Consider the following 25535-nt stretch of genomic DNA (forward strand, 5'->3'; position numbering starts at 1 on the left):
TAAAGTTTCCTGATTCAACAGACACCTCCCCTGGTGAGTCATGTAAAGTTTCCTGATTCAACAGACACCTCCCCTGGTGAGTCATGTAAAGTTTCCTGATTCAACAGACACCTCCCCTGGTGAGTCATGTAAAGTTTCCTGATTCAACAGACACCTCCCCTGGTGAGTCATGTAAAGTTTCCTGATTCAACAGACACCTCCCCTGGTGAGTCATGTAAAGTTTCCTGATTCAACAGACACCTCCCCTGGTGAGTCATGTAAATGTCTTCCATTTCTCTCTTGCTCATTCTCTCTGTTGCTCACTCAGACTCACACACGTGCAGTTACACCCATTTCTAACACTGTTTGTTGTAGGAATGATATGAGAGACGCATAACTTTTGAACAATATAATGTTTTATTGTATCTTTACACATACTTACATTTTTGCATTATTGTTTTTAGACTGCCAAGCTGTCCTATATTGGAGTACCTCTGTCCAGGACAATGTCCTCAGGATTATGGAGCTGTGCTTATAATAAGTTGTTTGAATATTACAATGTGTATTAGGATTAAGCTAAACTTGACCATTTAAAGAGGAGTTCAGATCACCTCTTTCTTAAAATGCTTCAGATTGATGAGCAATGAATTAATGTCCCACTTCGATATGAAGGGACAGAGGAGCAAACATGCCTTTGCTACCACTTTTAGTAGATTCTGACTGTTAAATATATTTGCCTGTGTGTTACTGTTATATCCTACAAGCCCACATTATGGAAAACATATATTTGATGCTTACAGAAAGTGTCATGAAAAGCCAGAAGAGTTAGGAGGTTGATGTGTTTGGTGCCTTTTGGAAAGTCCTAAAATATGTCCCTGAGCCGTGTTGGAGAAGGACGCAAAGTATGTATATGATCAAGTTGCTCTTTTTTAAAGACGTCTCTAAGCTGTAACTGCCACAACATTATTCAACTAGTACCATGGAAATACTTTTAGCCAGCTGAGTACAACGTTTCTTCAAGAGTGTCCTCTTCTAGTTTGCTTATAAAATATAAACTTGATAAAGTTGTAATGTGCTGATTGTCTTCACTTCATCTGACCCATCACACCACTCTTCAAGAGGATCACTACGCTCCACATCTGACCCATCACACCACTCTTCAAGAGGATCACTACGCTCCAGATCTGACCCATCACACCACTCTTCAAGAGGATCACTACGCTCCACATCTGACCCATCACACAACTCTTCAAGAGGATCACTACGCTCCAGATCTGACCCATCACACCACTCTTCAAGAGGACCACTATGCTCCAGATCTGACCCATCACACCACTCTTCAAGAGGACCACTATGCTCCAGATCTGACCCATCACACAGCTCTTCAAGAGGACCACTATGCTCCAGATTGCCTTCTGTGCTCAGATGTCCCTGATGAGGATCTCGTCCATCACACAGTTCTTATTAATAATCAATCAAATAAAACAATTGGCCTTTATTTCTATGCATGAGATTTCTGTGGGTGAATTATGAAACAATTATTTTATGCAGATGTATGAAAAATTGTTATGTATATTTGTTTTTGCCATTGCTTGATCTATTTTAAATGTAAGAATATGTTGCAGATTAACTTTAATTAATGGGCCTCCCGAATGGCGCAGCGGTCTAAGGCTCTGCATCACAGTGCTAGAGGCGTCACTACAGATCAGGGTTTGATCCTGGACTGTGTCGCAGCTGGCCGTGACAGGGAGACATGAGGAGGTGCAGAATTGGCCCAGCATCGTCCGTGTTCGGGAAGGTTTGGCCGGCCTGGATGTCCTTGTTCGATCTCTCTCTAGCGACTCCTTGTGACGGCCGGGCGCATGCATGCTGAATTTGGTCGCCAGCTGTACGGGTTGGTGCGGCTGGCTTCCTGGTTAAGCGAGCAGTGAGTCAAGAAGCAGTGTGGCTTGAAGGAGTCGTGCTTTGGAGGACGTATGGCTTTCGACCTACACCTCTCCCGAGTCCGTACTGGAGTTGCATCGATGGTACGAGACTAACAACCAATTGGATATCACGAAATTAGGGAGAGAAATGGGTAAAAAGTACTCCCAAATATTTGTTTATCTTTCACTGATGACTCTGGAAACATGTAAGGAAGAATGTTTTCAATATCCAACTTTATCCTCTGCAATACTTACTACAGTACACTCTCAGGGGGGAAAATGTGTTATTTGGCTGTCCCCATTGGAGAACCCTTGAAGAACCCTGTTTGGTTTCAGGTAGAACTCTTTCCACAGAGGGTTCTACGTGGAACTAAAACGGCTTCTCCCTTGAACCAAAAAGGGTTATTCTATCGGGACAGCTGAAGAACCCTTCTGGATTCCTTTTTTCTAAGAGTCTAAGTAATAAGCTGTAGTCAGCTGGTCATTACCAGGTGATGATGAGGTCTGAACTATGACCAGGAGGCTCCATAATATAGCACATAATATAGTGGTCAGAATTATGACCAGCCGGTCAGATAGAGGTCACAATTATGACCAACTGGTCGCTGGCGGGCAGAAAAATACATCATATTCTGGTCAGTAAAATAATGTAATTTTTCAACCAGTTTGTGACCAGAATAAGATGTCATGAAAATACTTATTTTCAACCAGGTTTTGCCCACTGGTCATATGGGGGTTAGAAAATACATGATATTCTGGTCAGTAAAACGACATAAAAAAAACATCATTTGTCAACCACTTTGCAACAGAGTAAAATGTCATACAAAGATGTCATAATGACGTCTTTTCAACCAGGTTTTGCCAACTGGGTAGGCTACCAGCATAAGTAGGCCTGTACTGTTGTTGTCATTTGTTTCCAAATATGTTGTCATTTGTTTCCAAATGTTTCAGAATTTGAGGTCAGTGCAGCATATTAAAAGGTAATTGAATTCAAACAATCTGTTTACAGGTCTACAACCATTTGCAATAGTTTTTTATTTCAGAAATGGTCAGATACTGCAAATGTCACTGTAAAAGATTTAAACATTCTGTCAACACCTCCAGAGACATTTGATCAAGCTTACCATTTCTATTTGGAAACTACCATGGTATAATTACAATACTTCCAAAGTATACAGTGAAAAAAGGCGTTATTCTCAGTATAAATGGTGAATGAAGGCCATTTTTCAGGCAGATTCTCACTCAGGCGCGCACAGGTTCAGGACGGGTCTGATTTATAGCGGAAACATGCATACGTATTGCATCCGCCCAAGTTGATGAATCTCAGTGTTATTGTACGTGTGCGGTCTTTTCAGGTATGGAGCGCGCAGATATTTATTGTGAAATGTACGCAACTGTTGCAAATGGGGACCCAGCTGCTGTCATCTGACTAACAGGCAACAGCAAGCAGTGTTGTGGCACCTCGTTGACGGTTCCAGACACTTGTAGCTGTGTTCTGTTGAGCAAAAAAAGAACAAGATTGAATTAACATATAGCACCAACTGAAACATGTTTTACACAAGACATTTCCCAGAGCACAATGATTGTGTGCAGTGTATCTGGTTTTTTCACCACACTCGTTTTTGACAGGAAATGAGACGTGAGAAGCCACAACAGTGCAGCTATTGGAAACTACTCACTGGTCACAGATGTCAGTTGAACATCTAGCCTAGTTTCGATTTACATTTTGGTTGAGTTGTCAACTAACGTGAATTCAACATTGCATTTGTGTGTTGAAATTAAGTGGAAACAACATTAATTCAACCAGTTTTTTTCTCCGTGGGTAGTGATCAGTACAAACTCATTGAATCAGACTTAAAGTAGGTCAAGTAGCCTGTATTTTATACATGGTGTTTGGGTATTTAAAAATGTGTCAGTTTGATATAGAGCATTGCGTGTAAAGGGCTTACATAGAAACATTTCCAGAAGGACTAATTCGAGACAGAAAGGAGTTGGAACAATCAACTGTTATCATCCTATACAATGAATTACACTGAGCTAAAATAAATCCATCTCTGCCTTCCTTGTTGAGTGCTCCAATTACTTTCTGCCTCAAATTAGTCCTTTTGGATGTTTTTCTTGGTAAGCCTTTTCATGCTTTTCATCATTGTTGTACTCTATCCTCGTTGTAGATCTAATATGTATTTGAGAATGCACCATTTTTACTACGGTGCTTCCAAGTAATTATTCAAATACCATAAATCTGTCAAACACTCATTACAGCAACTCTTTTACCAATGTATTAATATCATCTGACCTGAGATGAATGTTCCTCATGATTACGCCACCAAACACCAGGACAGCTACACATGCTGCAACACCTGATATCATCCCCCAATAGAAGAGACGGTTGTCTGTGGCCTTTCGCACTTGGGCCCCTGAGCAAGGGGAAAATATATATTAAGATCTTATTTGTTTCTCTTCTGCCATCTTGTTCATTTTCATTAAGCCAACGTGTTGTTGACAGTATCTACATTTTAAGACATTATTACATGAACTTGTTATGTACTTGAGTGAAGACCCAAAAGCGGTTTTAACAGAAAACAGAGTTCTTTAATGAAAAACAGGAATGGCATAAATCCTCTTCCAACGTAGTCAATGGAACAAAAAGAACGTTAGTATAATGCAGGATGCACCTGCCAGGCAGACTCCGACAGGATAGGACAAGGTGGAAGCAAACGGGACGACAGCTTGCTTCTGGCATCAAAAACACAAACAAGAATCAGACACTGAAAGTAGCAGGAACAGAGAGAGAAATAGAGACCTAATCAGAGGGGAAGAGAGAACAGGTGGGAAAGAGTGAATGAGCTAGTTAGGGGAGATGTAGAACAGCTGAAGAATGAGAGACAGAGAAGGTAACCTAAAAAGACCAGCAGAGAGAGACAGAGTGAAGAGAAAGGACAGGAACAGACATAACAAGACATGACAGTACCCCCCACTCACCGAGCGCCTCCTGGCGCACTCGAGGAGGAAACCTGGCGGCAACGGAGGAAATCATCGATCAGCGAACGGTCCAGCACGTCCCGAGAGGGAACCCAACTCCTCTCCTCAGGACCGTACCCCTCCCAATCCACTAGGTACTGATGACCACGGCCCCGAGGGCGCATGTCCAAAATCTTACGAACCCTGTAGATGGGTGCGCCCTCGACAAGGATGGGGGGAGGGACGAGCGGGGGCGCAAGAACGGGCTTAACACAGGAGACATGGAAGACCGGGTGAACGCGACGAAGATAGCGCGGGAGAAGAAGTCGCACTGCGACAGGATTAATGACCTGAGAAATACGGAACGGACCAATGAACCGCGGGGCCAACTTGCGAGAAGCTGTCTTAAGGGGAAGGTTCTGAGTGGAGAGCCATACTCTCTGACCGCAACAATATCTAGGACTCTTGGTCCTACGCTTATTAGCGGCCCTCACAGTCTGCGCCCTATTACGGCAAAGTGCCGACCTGACCCCCTTCCAGGTGCGCTCGCAACGCTGGACAAAAGCCTGAGCGGAGGGGACGCAGGACTCGGCGAGCTGAGATGAGAACAGCGGAGGCTGGTACCCGAGGCTACTCTGAAAAGGAGATAGACCGGTAGCAGACGAGGGAAGCGAGTTGTGGGCGTACTCTGCCCAGGAGCTGTTCTGACCAAGACGCAGGGTTACGAAAAGAAAGACTGCGTAAAATGCGACCAACAGTCTGATTGGCCCGTTCGGCTTGACCGTTAGACTGGGGATGAAAGCCGGACGAGAGACTGACGGAAGCCCCAATCAAACGGCAAAACTCCCTCCAAAATTGAGACGTGAACTGCGGGCCTCTGTCGGAAACGACGTCAGACGGAAGGCCATGAATTCGGAAAACATTCTCGATAATGATCTGAGCCGTCTCCTTAGCAGAAGGGAGCTTAGCGAGAGGAATGAAATGAGCCGCCTTAGAGAATCTATCGACAACCGTAAGAATAACTGTCTTCCCCGCTGATGAAGGCAGTCCGGTGATAAAATCTAAAGCGATGTGAGACCACGGTCGAGAGGGAATGGGAAGCGGTCTGAGACGGCCGGCAGGAGGAGAGTTCCCAGATTTAGTCTGCGCGCAGACCGAACAAGCGGCGACAAATCGCGCGCGTCACGTTCCCGAGTGGGCCACCAGAAACGCTGGCGAATGGAAGCGAGCGTACCCCGAACGCCGGGGTGGCCGGCTAACTTGGCAGAGTGGGCCCACTGAAGAACGGCCGGACGAGTAGGAACGGGAACGAACAGAAGGTTCCTAGGACAAGCTCGCGGCGACGGAGTGTGAGCGAGTGCTTGCTTTACCTGCCTCTCAATTCCCCAGACAGTCAACCCGACAACACGCCCGTCAGGGAGAATCCCCTCGGGGTCGGTGGAGACCTCAGAAGAACTGAAGAGACGAGATAAAGCATCAGGCTTGGTGTTTTTGAGCCCGGACGATAAGAAATAACAAACTCGAAACGAGCGAAAAACAGAGCCCAACGAGCCTGACGCGCATTAAGTCGTTTGGCTGAACGGATGTACTCAAGGTTCCTATGGTCAGTCCAAACGACAAAGGAACGGTCGCCCCCTCCAACCACTGTCGCCATTCGCCTAGGGCTAGCGGATGGCGAGCAGTTCGCGATTACCAACATCATAGTTACGTTCTGACGGCGATAAGCGATGAGAGAAAAACGCGCAAGGATGGACCTTGCCGTCAGAGAGAGAGCGCTGAGAAAGAATGGCTCCCACGCCCACCTCTGACGCGTCAACCTCAACAACAAACTGTCTAGAGATGTCAGGTGTAACAAGAATAGGAGCGGATGTAAAACGATTCTTAAGAAGATCAAAAGCTCCCTGGGCGGAAACGGACCACTTAAAGCACGTCTTAACAGAAGTAAGGGCTGTGAGGGGAGCTGCCACCTGACCGAAATTACGGATGAAACGACGATAGAAATTAGCGAAGCCCAGAAAGCGCTGCAGCTCGACGCGTGACTTAGGAACGGGCCAATCAATGACAGCCTGGACCTTAGCGGGATCCATCTTAATGCCCTCAGCGGAAATAACGGAACCGAGAAAAGGGACAGAGGCGGCATGAAAAATGCACTTCTCAGCCTTCACATAAAGACAGTTCTCCAAAAGGCGCTGGAGGACGCGTCGCACGTGCTGAACATGAATCGAGAGAGACGGAGAAAAATCAGGATATCGTCCATGTAAACGAAAACAAAAATGTTCAGCATGTCTCTCAGGACGTCGTTAACTAGTGCCTGAAAGACAGCTGGAGCGTTAACGAGGCCGAAAGGAAGAACCCGGTATTCAAAGTGCCCTAACGGAGTGTTAAACGCCGTCTTCCACTCGTCCCCCTCCCTGATGCGCACGAGATGGTAGGCGTTACGAAGGTCCAATTTGGTGAAAAACCTGGCTCCCTGCAGGATCTCGAAGGCTGAAGACATAAGAGGAAGCGGATAACGATTCTTAACTGTTATGTCATTCAGCCCTCGATAATCCACGCATGGGCGCAGGGACCCATCCTTCTTCTGAACAAAAAAAACCCCGCTCCGGCGGGAGAGGAGGAGGAGGAGACTATGGTACCGGCGTCGAGCGAAACCGACAAATAATCCTCGAGAGCCTTACGTTCGGGAGCCGACAGAGAGTATAATCTACCCCGGGGGAGTAGTTCCCGGAAGGAGATCAATACTACAGTCATACGACCGGTGTGGAGGGAGAGAAGTGGCCTTGGAACGACTGAACACCGTGCGCAGATCGTGATACTCCTCCGGCACCCCTGTCAAATCGCCAGGCTCCTCCTGTGAAGAAGAGACAGAGGAAACAGGAGGGATAGCAGACATTAAACAGGTCACATGACAAGAAACATTCCAGGATAGGATAGTATTACTAGACCAATTAATAGAAGGGTTATGGCGCACTAGCCAGGGATGACCCAAAACAACAGGTGTAAAAGGTGAACGAAAAATTAGAAAAGAAATGGTTTCGCTATGATTACCAGAGACAGTGAGGGTTAAAGGCAGCGTCTCACGCTGAATCTTGGGGAGAGAACTACCATCTAAAGCGAACAAGGCCGTGGGCTCCCTAACTGTCTGAGAGGAATGTCATGTTCCCGAGCCCAGGTCTCGTCCATAAAACAGCCCTCCGCCCCAGAGTCTATCAAGGCACTGCAGGAAGCAGATGAACCGGGCCAGCGGAGATGGACCGGAAAGGTAGTGCGTGATCCAGAAGGAGAGGCCTGAGTAGTTGCGCTCACCAGTAGCCCTCCTCTTACTGATGAGCTCTGGCTTTTACTGGACATGAGGTGACAAAATGACCAGCGGAGCCGCAGTAGAGACAGAGGCGATTGGTGATTCTCCGTTCCTTCTCCTTGGCCGAGATGCGGATACCCCCCAGCTGCATAGGCTCAGCATCCGAGCCGGCGGAGGAGGGTGGCAGTGATGCGGCAGGTGGCAGTGATGTGGAGAGGGGAGCAACGGAGAACGCGAGCTCCTTTCCACGAGCTCGGCGACGAAGAACAAACCGTCGCTCTATGCGAATAGCGAGAGCTATTAAGGAGTCCAGACTGGAAGGAACCTCCCGGGAGAGGATCTCATCCTTAACCTCGACGAGGAGACCCTCCAGAAAACGAGCGAGCAAAGCCGGCTCGTTCCAGTCACTAGAGGCAGCGAGAGTGCGAAACTCAATAGAATAATCCGTTATGGATCGATTCCCCTGACATAGGGAAGACAGGGCCCTGGAAGCCTCCTCCCCAAAAACAGAACGGTCAAAAACCCGTATCATCTCCTCCTTAAAGTCCTGATACTGGTTAATACACGTCCGGTAAGGAGAGAAATGACGTAGGCGATGCGGGCTGCGCTCCTGGAGTAAGTGTGGGGCTGGAGAGAGAACACCACATCACACTGAGTGAGGAATGAGCGGCACTCAGTGGGCTCCCCAGAGTAACACGGCGGGTTGTTGATCCTGGGCTCCGGAGACTCGGAAACCCTGGAAGTGGGCGGTGGATCGAGATGGAGTTGGTGAACCTGTCTTGTGAGGTCGGAGACTTGGACGGCCAGGGTCTCAACGGCATGTCGAGCAGCAGACAATTCCTCCTCGTGTCTGCCTAGCATCGCTCCCTGGATCTCGACGGCGGAGTGAAAAGGGTCCGGAGCCGCTGGGTCCATTCTTGGTCTGATTCTTCTGTTATGTACTTGAGTGAAGACCCAAAAGCGGTTTTAACAGAAAACAGAGTTCTTTAATGAAAAACAGGAATGGCATAAATCCTCTTCCAACGTAGTCAATGGAACAAAAAGAACGTTAGTATAATGCAGGATGCACCTGCCAGGCAGACTCCGACAGGATAGGACAAGGTGGAAGCAAACGGGACGACAGCTTGCTTCTGGCATCAAAAACACAAACAAGAATCAGACACTGAAAGTAGCAGGAACAGAGAGAGAAATAGAGACCTAATCAGAGGGGGAAGAGAGAACAGGTGGGAAAGAGTGAATGAGCTAGTTAGGGGAGATGTAGAACAGCTGAAGAATGAGAGACAGAGAAGGTAACCTAAAAAGACCAGCAGAGAGAGACAGAGTGAAGAGAAAGGACAGGAACAGACATAACAAGACATGACAGAACTGATGAAAAAAATCCAATATTGTGACTACAGAAATGCTCAGTTCTGTCAGATGTAACGTCTATGACAGACGTTACAAAACAAGAACACAAAACACTGACAGAACATCAAGGTAAGTGTAACAGAATAACTTTAGACCGTCCCCTCGCCCATACCAGGGACCCTCTGCACACATCATCAACTGACACCCACGAAGCATCGTTACCCATCGCTCCACAAAAGCCTCAGCCCTTGCAGAGCAAGGGGAACTACTACTTCAAAGTCTCAGCGCAAGCGACGTCACCGATTGAAACGCTATTTAGCGCGCACCACCGCTAACTAAGCTAGCTGTTTCACATCCGTTACATTACCACATGACAGGCATTCCACTAAATATGTGATGATAAGATATGCTGGGGTTAATTTTAAAATGATTGTCAACAATCCCATCAGACCAAACACTTACCATTGACCGAAATATGTATGTTTATATCAGAATTGCCTTCATAATGTGCACAATCACAGGTGTAGTTCCCTTCATCAGATGGTTGTATGTTGGTGATGTGTAGAAACACTCTGTCATTCTCTGTCTGCAGTGTGACTCTGGGGTCACAAGTGCTGTTGGTATGATTTGTCTCAACGTCGTGTGAAACTATACACTCTTGACCCTCATGTGTAACTCTATTTTTGTGACATACTACAGTACTGATGTCAGTGAGTGTTTGGTTTGGGCAGAGAAGAGTGGAATCTGCTCCTCCGGTCTCCAATGTTTTCTCTTGAGTCACTGTAAACAGGAAGAGAAACAGATTGTGAGTATATTATTTCATGAGATCGGTTTGATTGAGCATGAGTAGTTCTCATTAATAAAAAGTCCCATTTCAGTCTACAGAAATGACTATAGACCCAAATGGACGTTTTACAATGGTAGAAAGAAACCTGGCACAAGAAAAATACACTTTACTGAACTGTTAATGTCCAAATGAAGACGACCCAAAGTGAATTCATGACCGTATAGTAAAACTATCTCAACGTAACAGGACAATGATATGGGGGGTTTAACTGTGTACGGGATGCAACTCTAGACAAGTCATCAACTAAACTAAATCCTCTTCCTAACATGTCTAAGGTATTAAACCACAATATCAAAGAGATGGGTCTGTGTGAACTGTGGGGATAGAAACATTCAACTGAAAGACAATACTCCTATTACTCTCACCTCCAAAACTCATATTCAAGAAGTTACTTTTTCATTGTAAACTTGGCTTTAATTGACTGTGTTTCTGAATGTAAATAGCTTCCTATAATAATAACGGACAATAGCCCATTGTCTTTCACGTTTAAGCTCAAACCTCCCATGCCAATAGCAGAGACATAGCGATCCAACACAATGTTTATTGGAGATAAGGAGATTACCTCATATCGCAACACACAGATAGACATGTTTTTGGAAATAAATGTAGGCAATGAAGTGTGCCCAACTGTAGTCTGGGAAGGTCTTAAATCGATACATGAGAGGTTGTATCATGTCTTACTCTTCACATTAGAAAAATTAGACCAATAAAGAATCAGAAATAATAGAACAGAAAATCCACGACTTAGAAAGAAAACACAGTTTAGATAGAAATGTTGACACCCTTCAACAGTTGAACACTTTTAAGCTTGAATATAACACAATAAACTCTCGATCTGCAGAGATTGCTGCCATAAAATCCAAGCAACAATATGTTGAGCATGGTGAAAGTGCAGGGGAAATGCTTGCTTGGTAAATTAAGAAAGAGTAATGTACCATCCATAGTATTCAAACACCAGATGGTCTAATTTTTCAATGGTTCCTTTGAAATTAGCTCAGTCTTTAAAACATTTTATGACAACCTGTATCAATCCCAAAACAAAAGTTGCAAGGAATATATAAACATTTTCCTCAATAAGGCCATTTGACCAATTATAAATGAACCAGAGAAAAGGAGTATGGAAAAAACATCACCCCAGGTGAACTGTTGAAGGGCATCTATAATCTACATATTGGGAAATCTCCTAGTAATGATGGATTCCCAGTGGAATGTTATAGACACCTTCATTCCAAATTACTAAGGCCTATATGCTCACAGCAGCTCTAGAGAAAAATGAACTTCCCCAGTCACCATGTTTGGCTACAATCACCCTACTTCAAAAGAAAGATAATGATCCACATGTGGATCCTTCTGCCCAGGATAACTTTTGAATGTAGATTACAAAAATCATTGCTGAAGTATTGGCTTTTCATTGGCATAGAAACAGTCATGTAAAAGTTAATTCACTCAGATCAAACAGGGTTTATAAGAAAAAGGATGTCCAGACAATCTCCACAGTTTTTTCAGTGTAATCTATCATACCACCATCAAATTCATGAGGTGGAAAGACACAACATTGCCAGGCACCCTTATATGTTATAACCCCACCTTACCTCCAGCATTTAGTGATGACATCTTTAAGTCGTGTTCCAATGGGGCATCATTCATTTAACATGTTTACTATGATGGATCTATACTGTCATTCAATCAATTACATTATCCAAGGCCGATTTCTTTCAGTTCTTACAACTCAGAAATCATATTCAGTCACTTCAACAGAATATGGTTGAACCTAAGGCATCTAGCATAGATTAAATACTGAAAGAAGCTGCTACGACAAAAAGTTGATTGCCAAGTTATATCAAGGGCTGATTGAAACTTTACCTGATGGTTCAGAACCTATAATGAACACATGGTAAACAGATCTAAATGAAGAAATTAAGGAGAACCATTGGTCACAGATATGTTAAAATGTTCATACCTGCTCCTACAAAGACATGAACTAATGCAATGTAAGATCATTCATAGGACTTACTATACTCCTGCCAGAATGTGTGTAATGTCACCCAAAAAGCACAAAGGAACTCTATTACATATGCTGCGGTCCTGTGACAAACTGACACCATTCTGGGATAATGTATGTGCTACCATTTCATTAGGTCTAGGAATTTATATCCATTCATCTCCACGATTATGTTTGTTGGGAAATGTAAATATTGGTGATCTAGATCGACTTGCTGCAATAAAAAATAAAGCCATCAATTGGAAAGCTCCATATCCACCCTCAATAACAAACTGGAATGAAACCATACATATTAAACCATGCATATTAAACCATACATATTAAACCATACATATTAAACCATACACATTAAACCATACATATTAAACCATACATATTAAACCATACATATTAAACCATACACATTAAACCATACACATTAAACCATACACATTAAACCATACACATTAAACCATACACATTAAACCATACACATTAAACCATACATATTAAACCATACACATTAAACCATACACATTAAACCATACATATTAAACCATACATATTAAACCATACACATTAAACCATACACATTAAACCATACACATTAAACCATACACATTAAACCATACACATTAAACCATACACATTAAACCATACATATTAAACCATACACATTAAATCATACACATTAAACCATACACATATTAAACCATACACATTAAACCATACACATTAAACCATACACATTAAACCATACATATTAAACCATACACATTAAACCATACATATTAAACCATACACAATAAACCATACATATTAAACCATACATATTAAACCATACACATTAAACCATACACATTAAACCATACACATTAAACCATACACATTAAACCATACATATTAAACCATACATATTAAACCATACACATTAAACCATACACATTAAACCATACATATTAAACCATACATATTAAACCATACACATTAAACCATACACATTAAACCATACATATTAAACCATACATATTAAACCATACACATTAAACCATACACATTAAAACATACACATTAAACCATACACATTAAACCATGCATATTAAACCATACATATTAAACCATACACATTAAACCATACACATTAAACCATACACATTAAACCATACACATTAAACCATGCATATTAAACCATACATATTAAACCATACATATTAAACCATACACATTAAACCATACATATTAAACCATACACATTAAACCATACACATGAAAAATACATATTAAACCATACACATTAAACCATACACATTAAACCATACATATTTGATAGAATTTGGAAATGTTATGTTGACCATCTTAAAGAATGATTTGTATAGTTACCATTTTGTTTTTGTGTTGCGTGTGATAAAACATAAGATGAGTAGCTAGTGGTAGTGAAGTAAAAATTAAAGTTTATTCTTGTTGAGTAACTGCATTAAAACTGTAGTTAGCAATTACACTTTACAATACAGTGCATGAGTAGCTAGTGAAGTAAAGTTTATTCCTATGGACTAACTACATTAAAACTGTAGTGAACAATGTGGTTATCTTTACAATGCAGTGTCCTTATTACTGTGTAGGTCTAACCCCTGTAAGTAGTCCTGTTAGGTTCAGGGTTAGTGTACAAATTAAATACATAATGGGATCTCTTACCGTTAACAGCTGTGCATAGACCCCACAGCACCAGAAGCAGAGCAAGTCTGGATACGCCTCCACACATACTGACCAACTGCAGAACCAAACGTTGACCCAACACTGCCTGCTCAGACCGACAACAGATGTGACGTCAATGCAACGTTATTTACTCAGTAGAGGAACAAAATAAAACTAAATCAAACCAAAGTGATGCTCCTTTTACTCGGTTGATTTGGTTATAATGGGCCCTGAGAGCTGAGTGTAGGAAGTTCTGCTGTCGTCTAGCTTGTATTCGTGTTACTCCTATGCAGAAACAATGGCACCTCTGCTAGTGCAACCTAGTTTTTGTGACTGGGGTCTTTGTAGAGCACCACAGAGAGGTCTTATGATCAACCACAGACACATCAACAGGTCCACTTCCTTCTTTAGACACAAAAAAGTATAGATTTTGCACCACCACAAGGCTGAAGGGTGCTTTATAACTGATTTTTTAATTTATTTTTTATTTCACTTTTATTTAACTAGGCAAGTCAGTTAAGAACAAACTCTTATTTACAATGACGGCCTACCAAAAGGCAAAAGGCCTCCTGCGGGGTTGGGGGCTGGGATTAAAAATATTAATAAATAAAATAAAATATAAGACAAAACACACATCACGACAAGAGAGACAACACAACACTACATAAAGATAGACCTAAGACAACAACATAGCATGGCAGCAACACATGACAACACAGCATGTTAGCAATACAACATGAAAACACATGGTAGCATTACCTGCAGATCTATACATTACGTCTCCGTAATCTAGCATGAGTAGGATGGTCATCTGAATCATGGTTAGTTTGGTAGCTGGGGTGAAAGAGGAGCGATTACAATTAACTTTAACCTGCAGCTTTGATATGTGTTGAGAGAAGGACAGTGTACCATCCAGCCATACTCCCATGTACTTGTATGATGTGACTACCTCAAGCTCTAAACCTGTGGCGAGAGGGGCATTTCTCTTACCAAACCACATGGCCTTTGTTTTGGAGGAGTTCAGAACAAGGTTAAGGGAAGAGAAAGCTTGTTGGACACTAAGAAAGCTTTGTTGTAGAGTGTTTAACACAACATTCGGGGAGGGGCCAGCTGAGTATAAAACTGTATCATCTGCATATAAATGGATAAGAGAGCTTCCTACTGCTGGAGCTATGTTGTTTATGTAAATTGAGAAGAGCGGGGGGCCTAGGATCGAGCCTTAGGGTACACCCTTGGTGACAGGCAGTGGCTGAGACAGCAGATGTTCTGACTTTATACACTGCACTCTTTGAGAGAGGTAGTTAGCAAAGAGACACCAATACTCCTTAGCCGGCCCACAAGAATGGAATGGTCTACCGTATCAAAAGCTTTGGCCAAGTCAATAAAAATTGCAGCACAACATTGCTTAGAATCAAGGGCAATGGTGACATCATTGAGGACCTTTAAGGTTGCAATGACACATCCATAACCTGAGTGGAAACCAGTTTGCATACCAGAGAGAATACTATAGGCATCAAGAAAGCCGGAATAGGGTGAAATAGGAATAGGCCTGTAACAGTTAGGATCAGCTTGATCTCCCCTTTAAATAAAGGACAAACCGTGGCTGCCTTCCAAGCAATGGGAACCTCTCCAGAGAGCAGAGACAGGTTAAAAGGTCAGAGATGGGCTTGGCGATAATAGGGGCAGCAACCTTAAAAAAGAAAGGGTCTAAACCCTCTGACCCAGAAGTTTTTTGGGGGTCAAGCTCTAGCACCTCGGACTCAGTGACCGCCTGCAGGGAGAAACTTTGTAGTGGGGATAGGAAAAAAGAGGGGCTAGTCGCATTAGAAAAGGTGAGAGATTAGGAAATGTTGGACGGGCGAGGAGGCATGGCTGAGTCAAATAGGAATCCCAACTTAATGAAGTGGTGATTATAGAGCTCAGCCATGTGCTTCATGACAGTAACAACCACATCATCAACTTTAAGGGACATGGGCAGCTGTGAGTAGGAGGGTTTATTCTTCAGGTCTTTAACTGTTTATAGAACGTCTTGGGGTTAGACCCACAGAGAGAGAACTGCTCCTTATAGTAACTAACTTTGGCCTTCCGGATAGCCTGAGTGCACTTATTTCTCATTTGCCTGAACGAGAGCCAGTCAACCTGAGCACATGTGTGCCGAGCCTTTCGCCAAATGCAATTCTTGAGGTGGGGTAACTCCGCAAGATCACGGTCGAACCAGGGGCTGAACCTGTTTTTAATTCTAATGTTCTTTATGGGGGCGTGTGTTTGTTAGCAATACCACTGACATATAAAAAAAAAGAAGGTCCAAGTGTCTTCGACAGAGGGGATCAAGCTGATTCTATACCAATTTACAGAGGCCACGTCATGAAGGAAGACTTGCTCATTAAAGTTTTTTTACCAAGCGTCTATGACAAATCATGACAGGACGTTTCACTGAACAGCCATTACGAACACAGGCTGTAAAACAGTGATCACTAAGGTCCTTACTGAAAACACCAGACTGATACCTCTCGGGATTATTTGTGAGGATAACATTGAGCAAAGTATCCTTTTCTGGGTGTTTGGAGTCATACTTTGTGGGATTGTTAATAATCTGAGAAATATTTAGGGAGTCCCATTGCTTTAGGACTTGGTCAGGTGGTTTAGGCATGTCCCAGTTTAGGTCACCTAGCAGGATATTCAGACTTAGTGTAAGGGGGCCAGGAGAGAGCTTAGGCCATGTAGGGTACAGGCCAGTGCTTATGGAGGACGATAGCACCCAGCAACAGTCAACAAAGAGCTATTTGAAAGTTTAACGCTAAAATCCAACAACTCAAATTGTTTGGGGACAGTCTTGGTTGAGCACTGAAGGTGATCCTTGGAAAAGATTGCCACTCCCCCACCTTTGGAAGATCTGTCTTGACAAAAAAGTTTATAACCAGAAAGGTTAACATCAGTATTCAGAACACTCTTCCTTAATCACGTCTCAGGAATGACCAACACATCTGGATTTAAGCTGTGAACCCACACTTTCAATTGATCCATTTTAGGTAATAAGCTTCTAGTGTTAACGAGCTGAAAACCCAGGCTTTTACGAGAGCAGCAATCACCAAAGCAGATATCAACAGGCAACGTGAGAAGGTGTCACACCCACTTGGGAGAAGCTTTTATTTCTGGAGATGATTTCTTGTAGAAAATGGCTTACATATTGCTAACAGGCCACATAGTCAATGTACCTGCTAGGCCAAGCCTAACTTAGTGAAGACCTTGATTCATCTCTGTCTTTACAGTTCCTGAAACATGTCTATGGCCACCCACTCAGTTACCAGTGACCTATTCTGCCACATCCCAGGGAATGGAGAGTGCTGAACCACCCCTCCTTAAATCCATAGTCATTGACAGTAAGATGTGTGAAAAATGTTGTTTGGTACTGAGATTTTCTATGTGTATTGATTCCTACGAACCAACTTTGTAAGAGCCTTGTGTCCTGATTCAACAGACACCTCCCCTGGTGAGTCATGTAAAGTTTCCTGATTCAACAGACACCTCCCCTGGTGAGTCATGTAAATCTCTTCCATTTCTCTCTTGCTCATTCTCTCTGTTGCTCAGTCAGACTCACACACGTGCAGTTACACCCATTTCTAACACTGTTTGTTGCAGGAATGATATGAGAGACGCATAACTTTTGAACAATATAATGTTTTATTGTATCTTTACACATACTTGAATTTTTGCATTTACCTTTCATTTTTTAAGACTGCCAAGCTGTCCTATATTGGGGTACCTCTGTGCTTATAATAAGTTGTTTGAATATTACAATGTGTATTAGGATTAAGCTAAACTTGACCATTTAAAGAGGAGTTCAGATCACCTCTTTCTTAAAATGCTTCAGATTGATGAGCAATGAATTAATGTCCCACTTCGATATGAAGGGACAGAGGAGCAAACATGCCTTTGCTACCACTTTTAGTAGATTCTGACTGTTAAATATATTTGCCTGTGTGTTACTGTTATATCCTACAAGCCCACATTATGGAAAACATATATTTGATGCTTACAGAAAGTGTCATGAAACGCCAGAAGAGTCAGGAGGTTGATGTGTTTGGTGCCTTTTGGAAAGTCCTAAAATATGTCCCTGAGCCGTGTTGGAGAAGGACGCAAAGTATGTATATGATCAAGTTGCTCTTTTTTAAAGACGTCTCTAAGCTGTAACTGCCACAACATTATTCAACTAGTACCATGGAAATACTTTTAGCCAGTTGGGTACAACGTTTCTTCAAGAGTGTCCTCTTCTAGTTTGCTTATAAAATATAAACTTGATAAAGTTGTAATGTGCTGATTGTCTTCACTTCATCTGACCCATCACACCACTCTTCAAGAGGATCACTACGCTCCAGATCTGACCCATCACACCACTCTTCAAGAGGATCACTACGCTCCAGATCTGACCCATCACACCACTCTTCAAGAGGATCACTACGCTCCACATCTGACCCATCACACAACTCTTCAAGAGGACCACTATGCTCCAGATCTGACCCATCAGACCACTCTTCAAGAGGATCACTATGCTCCAGATCTGACCCATCACACCACTCTTCAAGAGGACCACTATGCTCCAGATCTGACCCATCACACCACTCTTCAAGAGGATCACTACGCTCCACATCTGACCCATCACACCACTCTTCAAGAGGACCACTATGCTCCAGATCTGACAAATCACACCACTCTTCAAGAGGACAACTATGCTCCAGATCTGACCCATCACACCACTCTTCAAGAGGATCACTACGCTCCACATCTGACCCATCACACCACTCTTCAAAAGAACCACTCTGCTCCAGATCTGACCCATCACACCACTCTTCAAAAGAACCACTCTGCTCCAGATCTGACCCATCACACCACTCTTCAAGAGGACCACTATGCTCCAGATTGCCTTCTGTGCTCAGAGGTCCCTGATGAGGATCTCGACCATCACACAGCTCTTCAAGAGGACCACTATGCTCCAGATCGCCTTATGTGCTCAGAGATCCCTGATGAGGATCTCGCCCATCACACAGCTCTTCAAGAGGACCACTATGCTCCAGATCGCCTTATGTGCTCAGAGATCCCTGATGAGGATCTCGCCCATCACACAGCTCTTCAAGAGGACCACTATGCTCCAGATCGCCTTATGTGCTCAGAGATCCCTGATGAGGATCTCGACCATCACACAGCTCTTCAAGAGGACCACTATGCTCCAGATCGCCTTATGTGCTCAGAGATCCCTGATGAGGATCTCGCCCATCACACAGCTCTTCAAGAGGACCACTATGCTCCAGATCGCCTTATGTGCTCAGAGATCCCTGATGAGGATCTCGCCCATCACACAGCTCTTCAAGAGGACCACTATGCTCCAGATTGCCTTCTGTGCTCAGATGTCCCTGATGAGGATCTCGCCCATCACACAGCTCTTATTAATAATCAATCAAATAAAACAATTGGCCTTTATTTCTATGCATGAGATTTCTGTGGGTGAATTATGAAACAATTATTTTATGCAGATGTATGAAAAATTGTTATGTATATTTGTTTTGCCATTGCTTGATCTATTTTAAACGTAAGAATATGTTGCAGATTAACTTTAATTGATGGGCCTCCCGAATGGCGCAGCGGTCTAAGGCTCTGCATCACAGTGCTAGAGGCGTCACTACAGATCAGGGTTTGATCCTGGACTGTGTCTCAGCTGGCCGTGACAGGGAGACATGAGGAGGTGCACAATTGGCCCAGCATCGTCCGTGTTCGGGGAGGGTTTGGCCGGCCTGGATGTCCTTGTTCGATCTCGCGACTCCTTGTGACGGCCGGGCGCATGCATGCTGAATTTGGTCGCCAGCTGTACGGGTTGGTGCGGCTGGCTTCCTGGTTAAGCGAGCAGTGAGTCAAGAAGCAGTGCGGCTTGAAGGAGTCGTGCTTTGGAGGACGTACGGCTTTCGACCTTCACCTCTCCCGAGTCCGTACTGGAGTTGCAGCAATGGTACGAGACTAACAACTAATTGGATATCACGAAATTAGGGAGAGAAATGGGTAAAAAGTACTCCCAAATATTTGTTTATCTTTCACTGATGACTCTGGAAACATGTAAGGAAAAATGTTTTCAATATCCAACTTTATCCTCTGCAATACTTATTACAGTACACTCTCAGGGGGGAAAATGTGTTATTTGGCTGTCCCCATTGGAGAACCTTTGAAGAACCCTGTTTGGTTTCAGGTAGAACCCTTTTGGGTTCTATGTTGAACCCTTTCCACAGAGGGTTCTACGTGGAACTAAAACGGCTTCTCCCTAGAACCAAAAAGGGTTATTCTATCGGGACAGCTGAAGAACCCTTCTGGATTCCTTTTTTCTAAGAGTCTAAGCAATAAGCTGTAGTCAGCTGGTCATTACCAGGTGATGATGAGGTCTGAACTATGACCAGGAGGCTCCATAATATAGCACATAATATAGTGGTCAGAATTATGACCAGCTGGTCAGATAGAGGTCACAATTATGACCAACTGGTCGCTGGCGGGCAGAAAAATACATCATATTCTGGTCAGTAAAAGAATGTAATTTTTCAACCAATTTGTGACCAGAATAAGATGTCATGAAAATACTTATTTTCAACCAGGTTTTGCCCACTGGTCATATGGGGGTTAGAAAAATACATGATATTCTGGTCAGTAAAACGACATTAAAAAAACATCATTTGTCAACCACTTTGCAACAGAGTAAAATGTCATACAAAGATGTCATAATGACGTCTTTTCAACCAGGTTTTGCCAACTGGGTAGGCTACCAGCATAAGTAGGCCTGTACTGTTGTTGTCATTTGTTTCCAAATATGTTGTCATTTGTTTCCAAATGTTTCAGAATTTGAGGTCAGTGCAGCATATTAAAAGGTAATTGAATTCAAACAATCTGTTTACAGGTCTACAACCATTTGCAATAGTTTTTTATTTCAGAAATGGTCAGATACTGCAAATGTCACTGTAAAAGATTTAAACATTCTGCCAACACCTCCAGAGACATTTGATCAAGCTTACCATTTCTATTTGGAAACTACCATGGTATAATTACAATACTTCCAAAGTATACAGTGAAAAAAGGCGTTATTCTCACTATAAATGGTGAATGAAGGCCATTTTTCAGGCAGATTCTCACTCAGGCGCGCACAGGTTCAGGACGGGTCTGATTTATAGCGGAAACATGCATACGTATTGCATCCGCCCAAGTTGATGAATCTCAGTGTTATTGTACGTGTGCGGTCTTTTCAGGTATGGAGCGCGCAGATATTTATTGTGAAATGTACGCAACTGTTGCAAATGGGGACCCAGCTGCTGTCATCTGACTAACAGGCAACAGCAAGCAGTGTTGTGGCACCTCGTTGACGGTTCCAGACACTTGTAGCTGTGTTCTGTTGAGCAAAAAAAGAACAAGATTGAATTAACATATAGCACCAACTGAAACATGTTTTACACAAGACATTTCCCAGAGCACAATGATTGTGTGCAGTGTATCTGGTTTTTTCACCACACTCGTTTTTGACAGGAAATGAGACGTGAGAAGCCACAACAGTGCAGCTATTGGAAACTACTCACTGGTCACAGATGTCAGTTGAACATCTAGCCTAGTTTCGATTTACATTTTGGTTGAGTTGTCAACTAACGTGAATTCAACATTGCATTTGTGTGTTGAAATTAAGTGGAAACAACATTAATTCAACCAGTTTTTTCTCCGTGGGTAGTGATCAGTACAAACTCATTGAATCAGACTTAAAGTAGGTCAAGTAGCCTGTATTTTATACATGGTGTTTGGGTATTTAAAAATGTGTCAGTTTGATATAGAGCATTGCGTGTAAAGGGCTTACATAGAAACATTTCCAGAAGGACTAATTCGAGACAGAAAGGAGTTGGAACAATCAACTGTTATCATCCTATACAATGAATTACACTGAGCTAAAATAAATCCATCTCTGCCTTCCTTGTTGAGTGCTCCAATTACTTTCTGCCTCAAATTAGTCCTTTTGGATGTTTTTCTTGGTAAGCCCTTTTCATGCTTTTCATCATTGTTGTACTCTATCCTCGTTGTAGATCTAATATGTATTTGAGAAAGCACCATTTTTACTACAGTGCATCCAAGTAATTATTCAAATACCATAAATCTGTCAAACACTCATTACAGCAACTCTTTGACCAAGCTATTAGTATTATCTGACCTGAGATGAATTTTCCCCATGATTACACCACCAAACACCAGGACAGCTACACATGCTGCAACGCCTGTTATCATCCCCCAATAGAAGAGACCGTTGTCTGTGGCCTGTTGCACTTGGTGTCCTGAGAAAGGGGAAAATATATATGATGATCTTATATGTTTCTCTTCCACCATCTTGTTCATTTACATTAAGGCATCGTGTTGTTGACATTCTCCATTTTAAGACATTATTACATGCACTGATGAGAAAATCCAATATTGTGACTACAGAGATTCTCTCAGATGTAACTTCTATGACAGATGTTCCAAAACAAGACACTAAAACACTCACAGAACATCAAGGTAAGTCAAATACATATGAAATACTGAATGTACTTTTGCACATGACATGCATTCTACTAAATATGTGATGATAAGATATGCTGGGGTTCATTTTAAAATGATTGTCAACAATCCCATCAGACCAAACACTTACCATTGACATAAATGTGTATGTTTATATTAGCACTGCCTTTATAATATGTACAATCACAGGTGTAGCTCCCTTCATCAGATGGTTGTATGTTGGTGATGTGTAGAAACACTGTCATTCTCTGTCTGCAGTGTGATTCTGGGGTCACAAGTGCTGTTGGTATGATTTGTTTCAACGTCTTGTGATACTCTACACTCATGACCCTCATGTGTAACTCTATTTTTGTGACATACTACAGTACTGATGTCCGTGAGTGTTTGGTTTGGGCAGAGAAGAGTGGAATCTGCTCCTCCGGTCTCCAATGTTTTCTCCTGAGTCACTGTAAACAGGAAGAGAAACAGATTGTGAGTATATTATTTCATGAGATCGGTTTGATTGAGCATGAGTAGTTCTCATTAATAAAAAGTCCCATTTCAGTCTACAGAAATGACTACAGACCCAAATGGACGTTTTACAATGGTAGAAAGAAACCTGGCACAAGAAAAAGCCACTTACTGAACTTTTAATGTCCAAATGAAGACGACCCAAAGTGAATTAATGACCTTATACGAGAACTCTGTCAATGTAAAAGGAAAATTGATATGGGGGGGTTTAACTGTGTACGGGATGCAACTCTAGACAAGTCATCAACTAATCTACAGTTGAAGTCGGAAGTTTACATACACCTTAGCCAAATACATTTAAACTCAGTTTTTCACAATTCCTGACATTTATCCGTGTAAAAATTCCCTGTCTTGGGTCAGTTAGGATCACCAATTCATTTTAAGAATGTGAAATGTCAGAATAATAGTAGAGAGAATGATTTATTTCAGCTTTTATTTATTTCATCACATTTGCAGTGTGTCAGAAGTTAACATACACTCAATTAGTATTTGGTACTATTGCCTTTAAATTGTTTAACTTGGGTCAAACGTTTCGGGTAGCCTTCCACAAGCTTCCCACAATAAGTTGAAACTAATTTTGACCCATTCCTCCTGACAGAGCTGGTGTAACTGAGTCAGGTTTGTAGGCCTCCTTGCTCGCACACACTTTTCCAGTTCTGCCCACAGATTTTCTATATGATTGAGGTCAGGGCTTTGTGATGGCCACTTTGTGATGGACACTCCACACCTTGACTTTGTTGTCCTTAAGCCATTTTTCCACAAATTTGGAAGTATGCTTGGGGTCATTGTCTGTTTGGAAGACCCATTTGCGAACAAGCTTTAACTTCCTGACTGATGGCTTGAGGTGTTGCTTCAATATATCCACATAATTCTCCTTCCTCATATGCCATCTATTTTGTGAAGTGCACCAGTCCCTACTGCAGCAAAGCACCCCACAACATGATGTTGCCACTCCGGTCCTTCACGGTTAGGATGTTGCCACTCCGGTCCTTCATGGTTAGGATGTTGCCACTCCGGTCCTTCACGGTTAGGATGGTGCCACTCCGGTCCTTCACGGTTAGGATGGTGTTCTTCGGCTTGCAAGCCTCCCCCTTTTTCCTCCAAACATAATGATGGTCATTATGGCAAAACACTTATATTTTTGTTTCATCAGACCAGAGGGCATTTCACCAAAAGTATGATCTTTGTCCCCATGTGCAGTTGCAAACCGTAGTCTTGCTTTTTTTATGGCGGTTTTGGAGCAGTGGCTTCTTCCTTGCTGTTTGTCGATATATGACTTGTTTAACTGTGGAAATAGATACTTTTGTACCTGTTTCCTCCTGCATCTTCACAAGGTTGGCAAAATACAGTGCATGTTTCTGTAGTACGAGTAGGTATATACAGTATCATCGGTAACAATTGTGTACAAGCCACCTAGCTAATAAAATACTGGGGCTTGCGGTCATTATTTACATTTCAACCACAGCGATTCCCCAATTGAGGCGCAACAGAGTTCACCCGCAAATGCAGGAACACCGGAAATAATAACTAAACCAACGAATGAGAAATGGTGGAGGCTACGAGAACGAATAGACATTTTTTTCCGAATAAAAGTAGTGAGTGAAAAACGTAATTACATAGCTCGCTCCCTACCCGGTATCTCATTCTACTGTTATACGACTCTGTATGCGTTGTTTGTTGGCAACCTTGTTATTTACGACGTTTTTGGAATGGATTCCTGTTGGAACGTTCCACAAATTATACCCACACTCATTTATCTGTATAGAATGCAGTGTATAGAAATAAATAGGGTTGACCCAGCCACCCCAGGCATAGACTGTTCTCTCTCCTACCACATGGCAAGCGGTACCAACCCCCCTTTGACGCTGCTGCTCCTCTGTTAATCATATGCATAGTCACTTTAACTATACATTCATGTACATACTGCCTCAATGCAAATAGTCCGGGTAGCCAATGTGCGGAGGCACCGGTTAGTCGGGCGAATTGTGTCCCGCCACCCACCAAACCCTTTCACGCCACTGCTACCGTTTATCATATACGCAGTCACTTCAAAATACATGTACATACTACCTCAATCAACCCGACTAACCGGTGCCTGTATTATAGCCTCACTACCGTTATTTATTTATTTACCTTTTTTTACTTAAAAATGGCACTGTTGGTTAGAGCCTGTCAGTAAGCATTTCACTGTAAGGTTTACTCCACCTGTTTTATTCGGCGCACGTCACAAATAAACTTTGATTTGAAAGCACCTCATCAATTAAAATAAAAAGCTGACTAATGCAGTATATCATGTATACAACTGATATTACTCACCTTTAGGGAGGACTATTAGCTGAATAAACAGGTAGTTGTGGAGAGCAGGAGCCATGGTGAAAATGATTTCGCCTCAAAGATTTGAATTGACCGTCACATACGGACGTTTTGGCAGAA

At 42.7% G+C, this 25535-nt stretch overlaps 1 protein-coding gene across 5 annotated transcripts; it reads right to left on the bottom strand.

The window, feature by feature from the left end:
* Positions 1–2680: 2680 nt before the first annotated feature.
* LOC135538994 (uncharacterized) lies at positions 2681–25535 on the bottom strand. Of its 5 annotated transcripts, none has more exons than XR_010455529.1 (4): positions 14034–14328; positions 9976–10293; positions 4201–4321; positions 2681–3399 (listed from the first exon to the last, which is right to left on the bottom strand). XR_010455529.1 is itself a non-coding variant. In XM_064964882.1 (4 exons), exons 1-4 carry the CDS (start codon positions 25471–25473, stop codon positions 3279–3281), a joined length of 615 nt encoding a protein of 204 aa, XP_064820954.1. In that variant the 5' UTR covers positions 25474–25535; the 3' UTR covers positions 2681–3278. The 5 variants fall into 5 exon arrangements, 1 of the variants encoding a protein (XP_064820954.1); XM_064964882.1 differs by lacking the exon at positions 14034–14328 and adding an exon at positions 25419–25535; XR_010455527.1 differs by lacking the exons at positions 2681–3399; positions 4201–4321; positions 9976–10293; positions 14034–14328 and adding exons at positions 20955–21447; positions 22249–22369; positions 22723–23038; positions 25419–25535.

Source organism: Oncorhynchus masou, unplaced genomic scaffold, assembly GCF_036934945.1.
Source record: "Oncorhynchus masou masou isolate Uvic2021 unplaced genomic scaffold, UVic_Omas_1.1 unplaced_scaffold_1317, whole genome shotgun sequence".
NCBI lineage: Eukaryota > Metazoa > Chordata > Actinopteri > Salmoniformes > Salmonidae > Oncorhynchus > Oncorhynchus masou.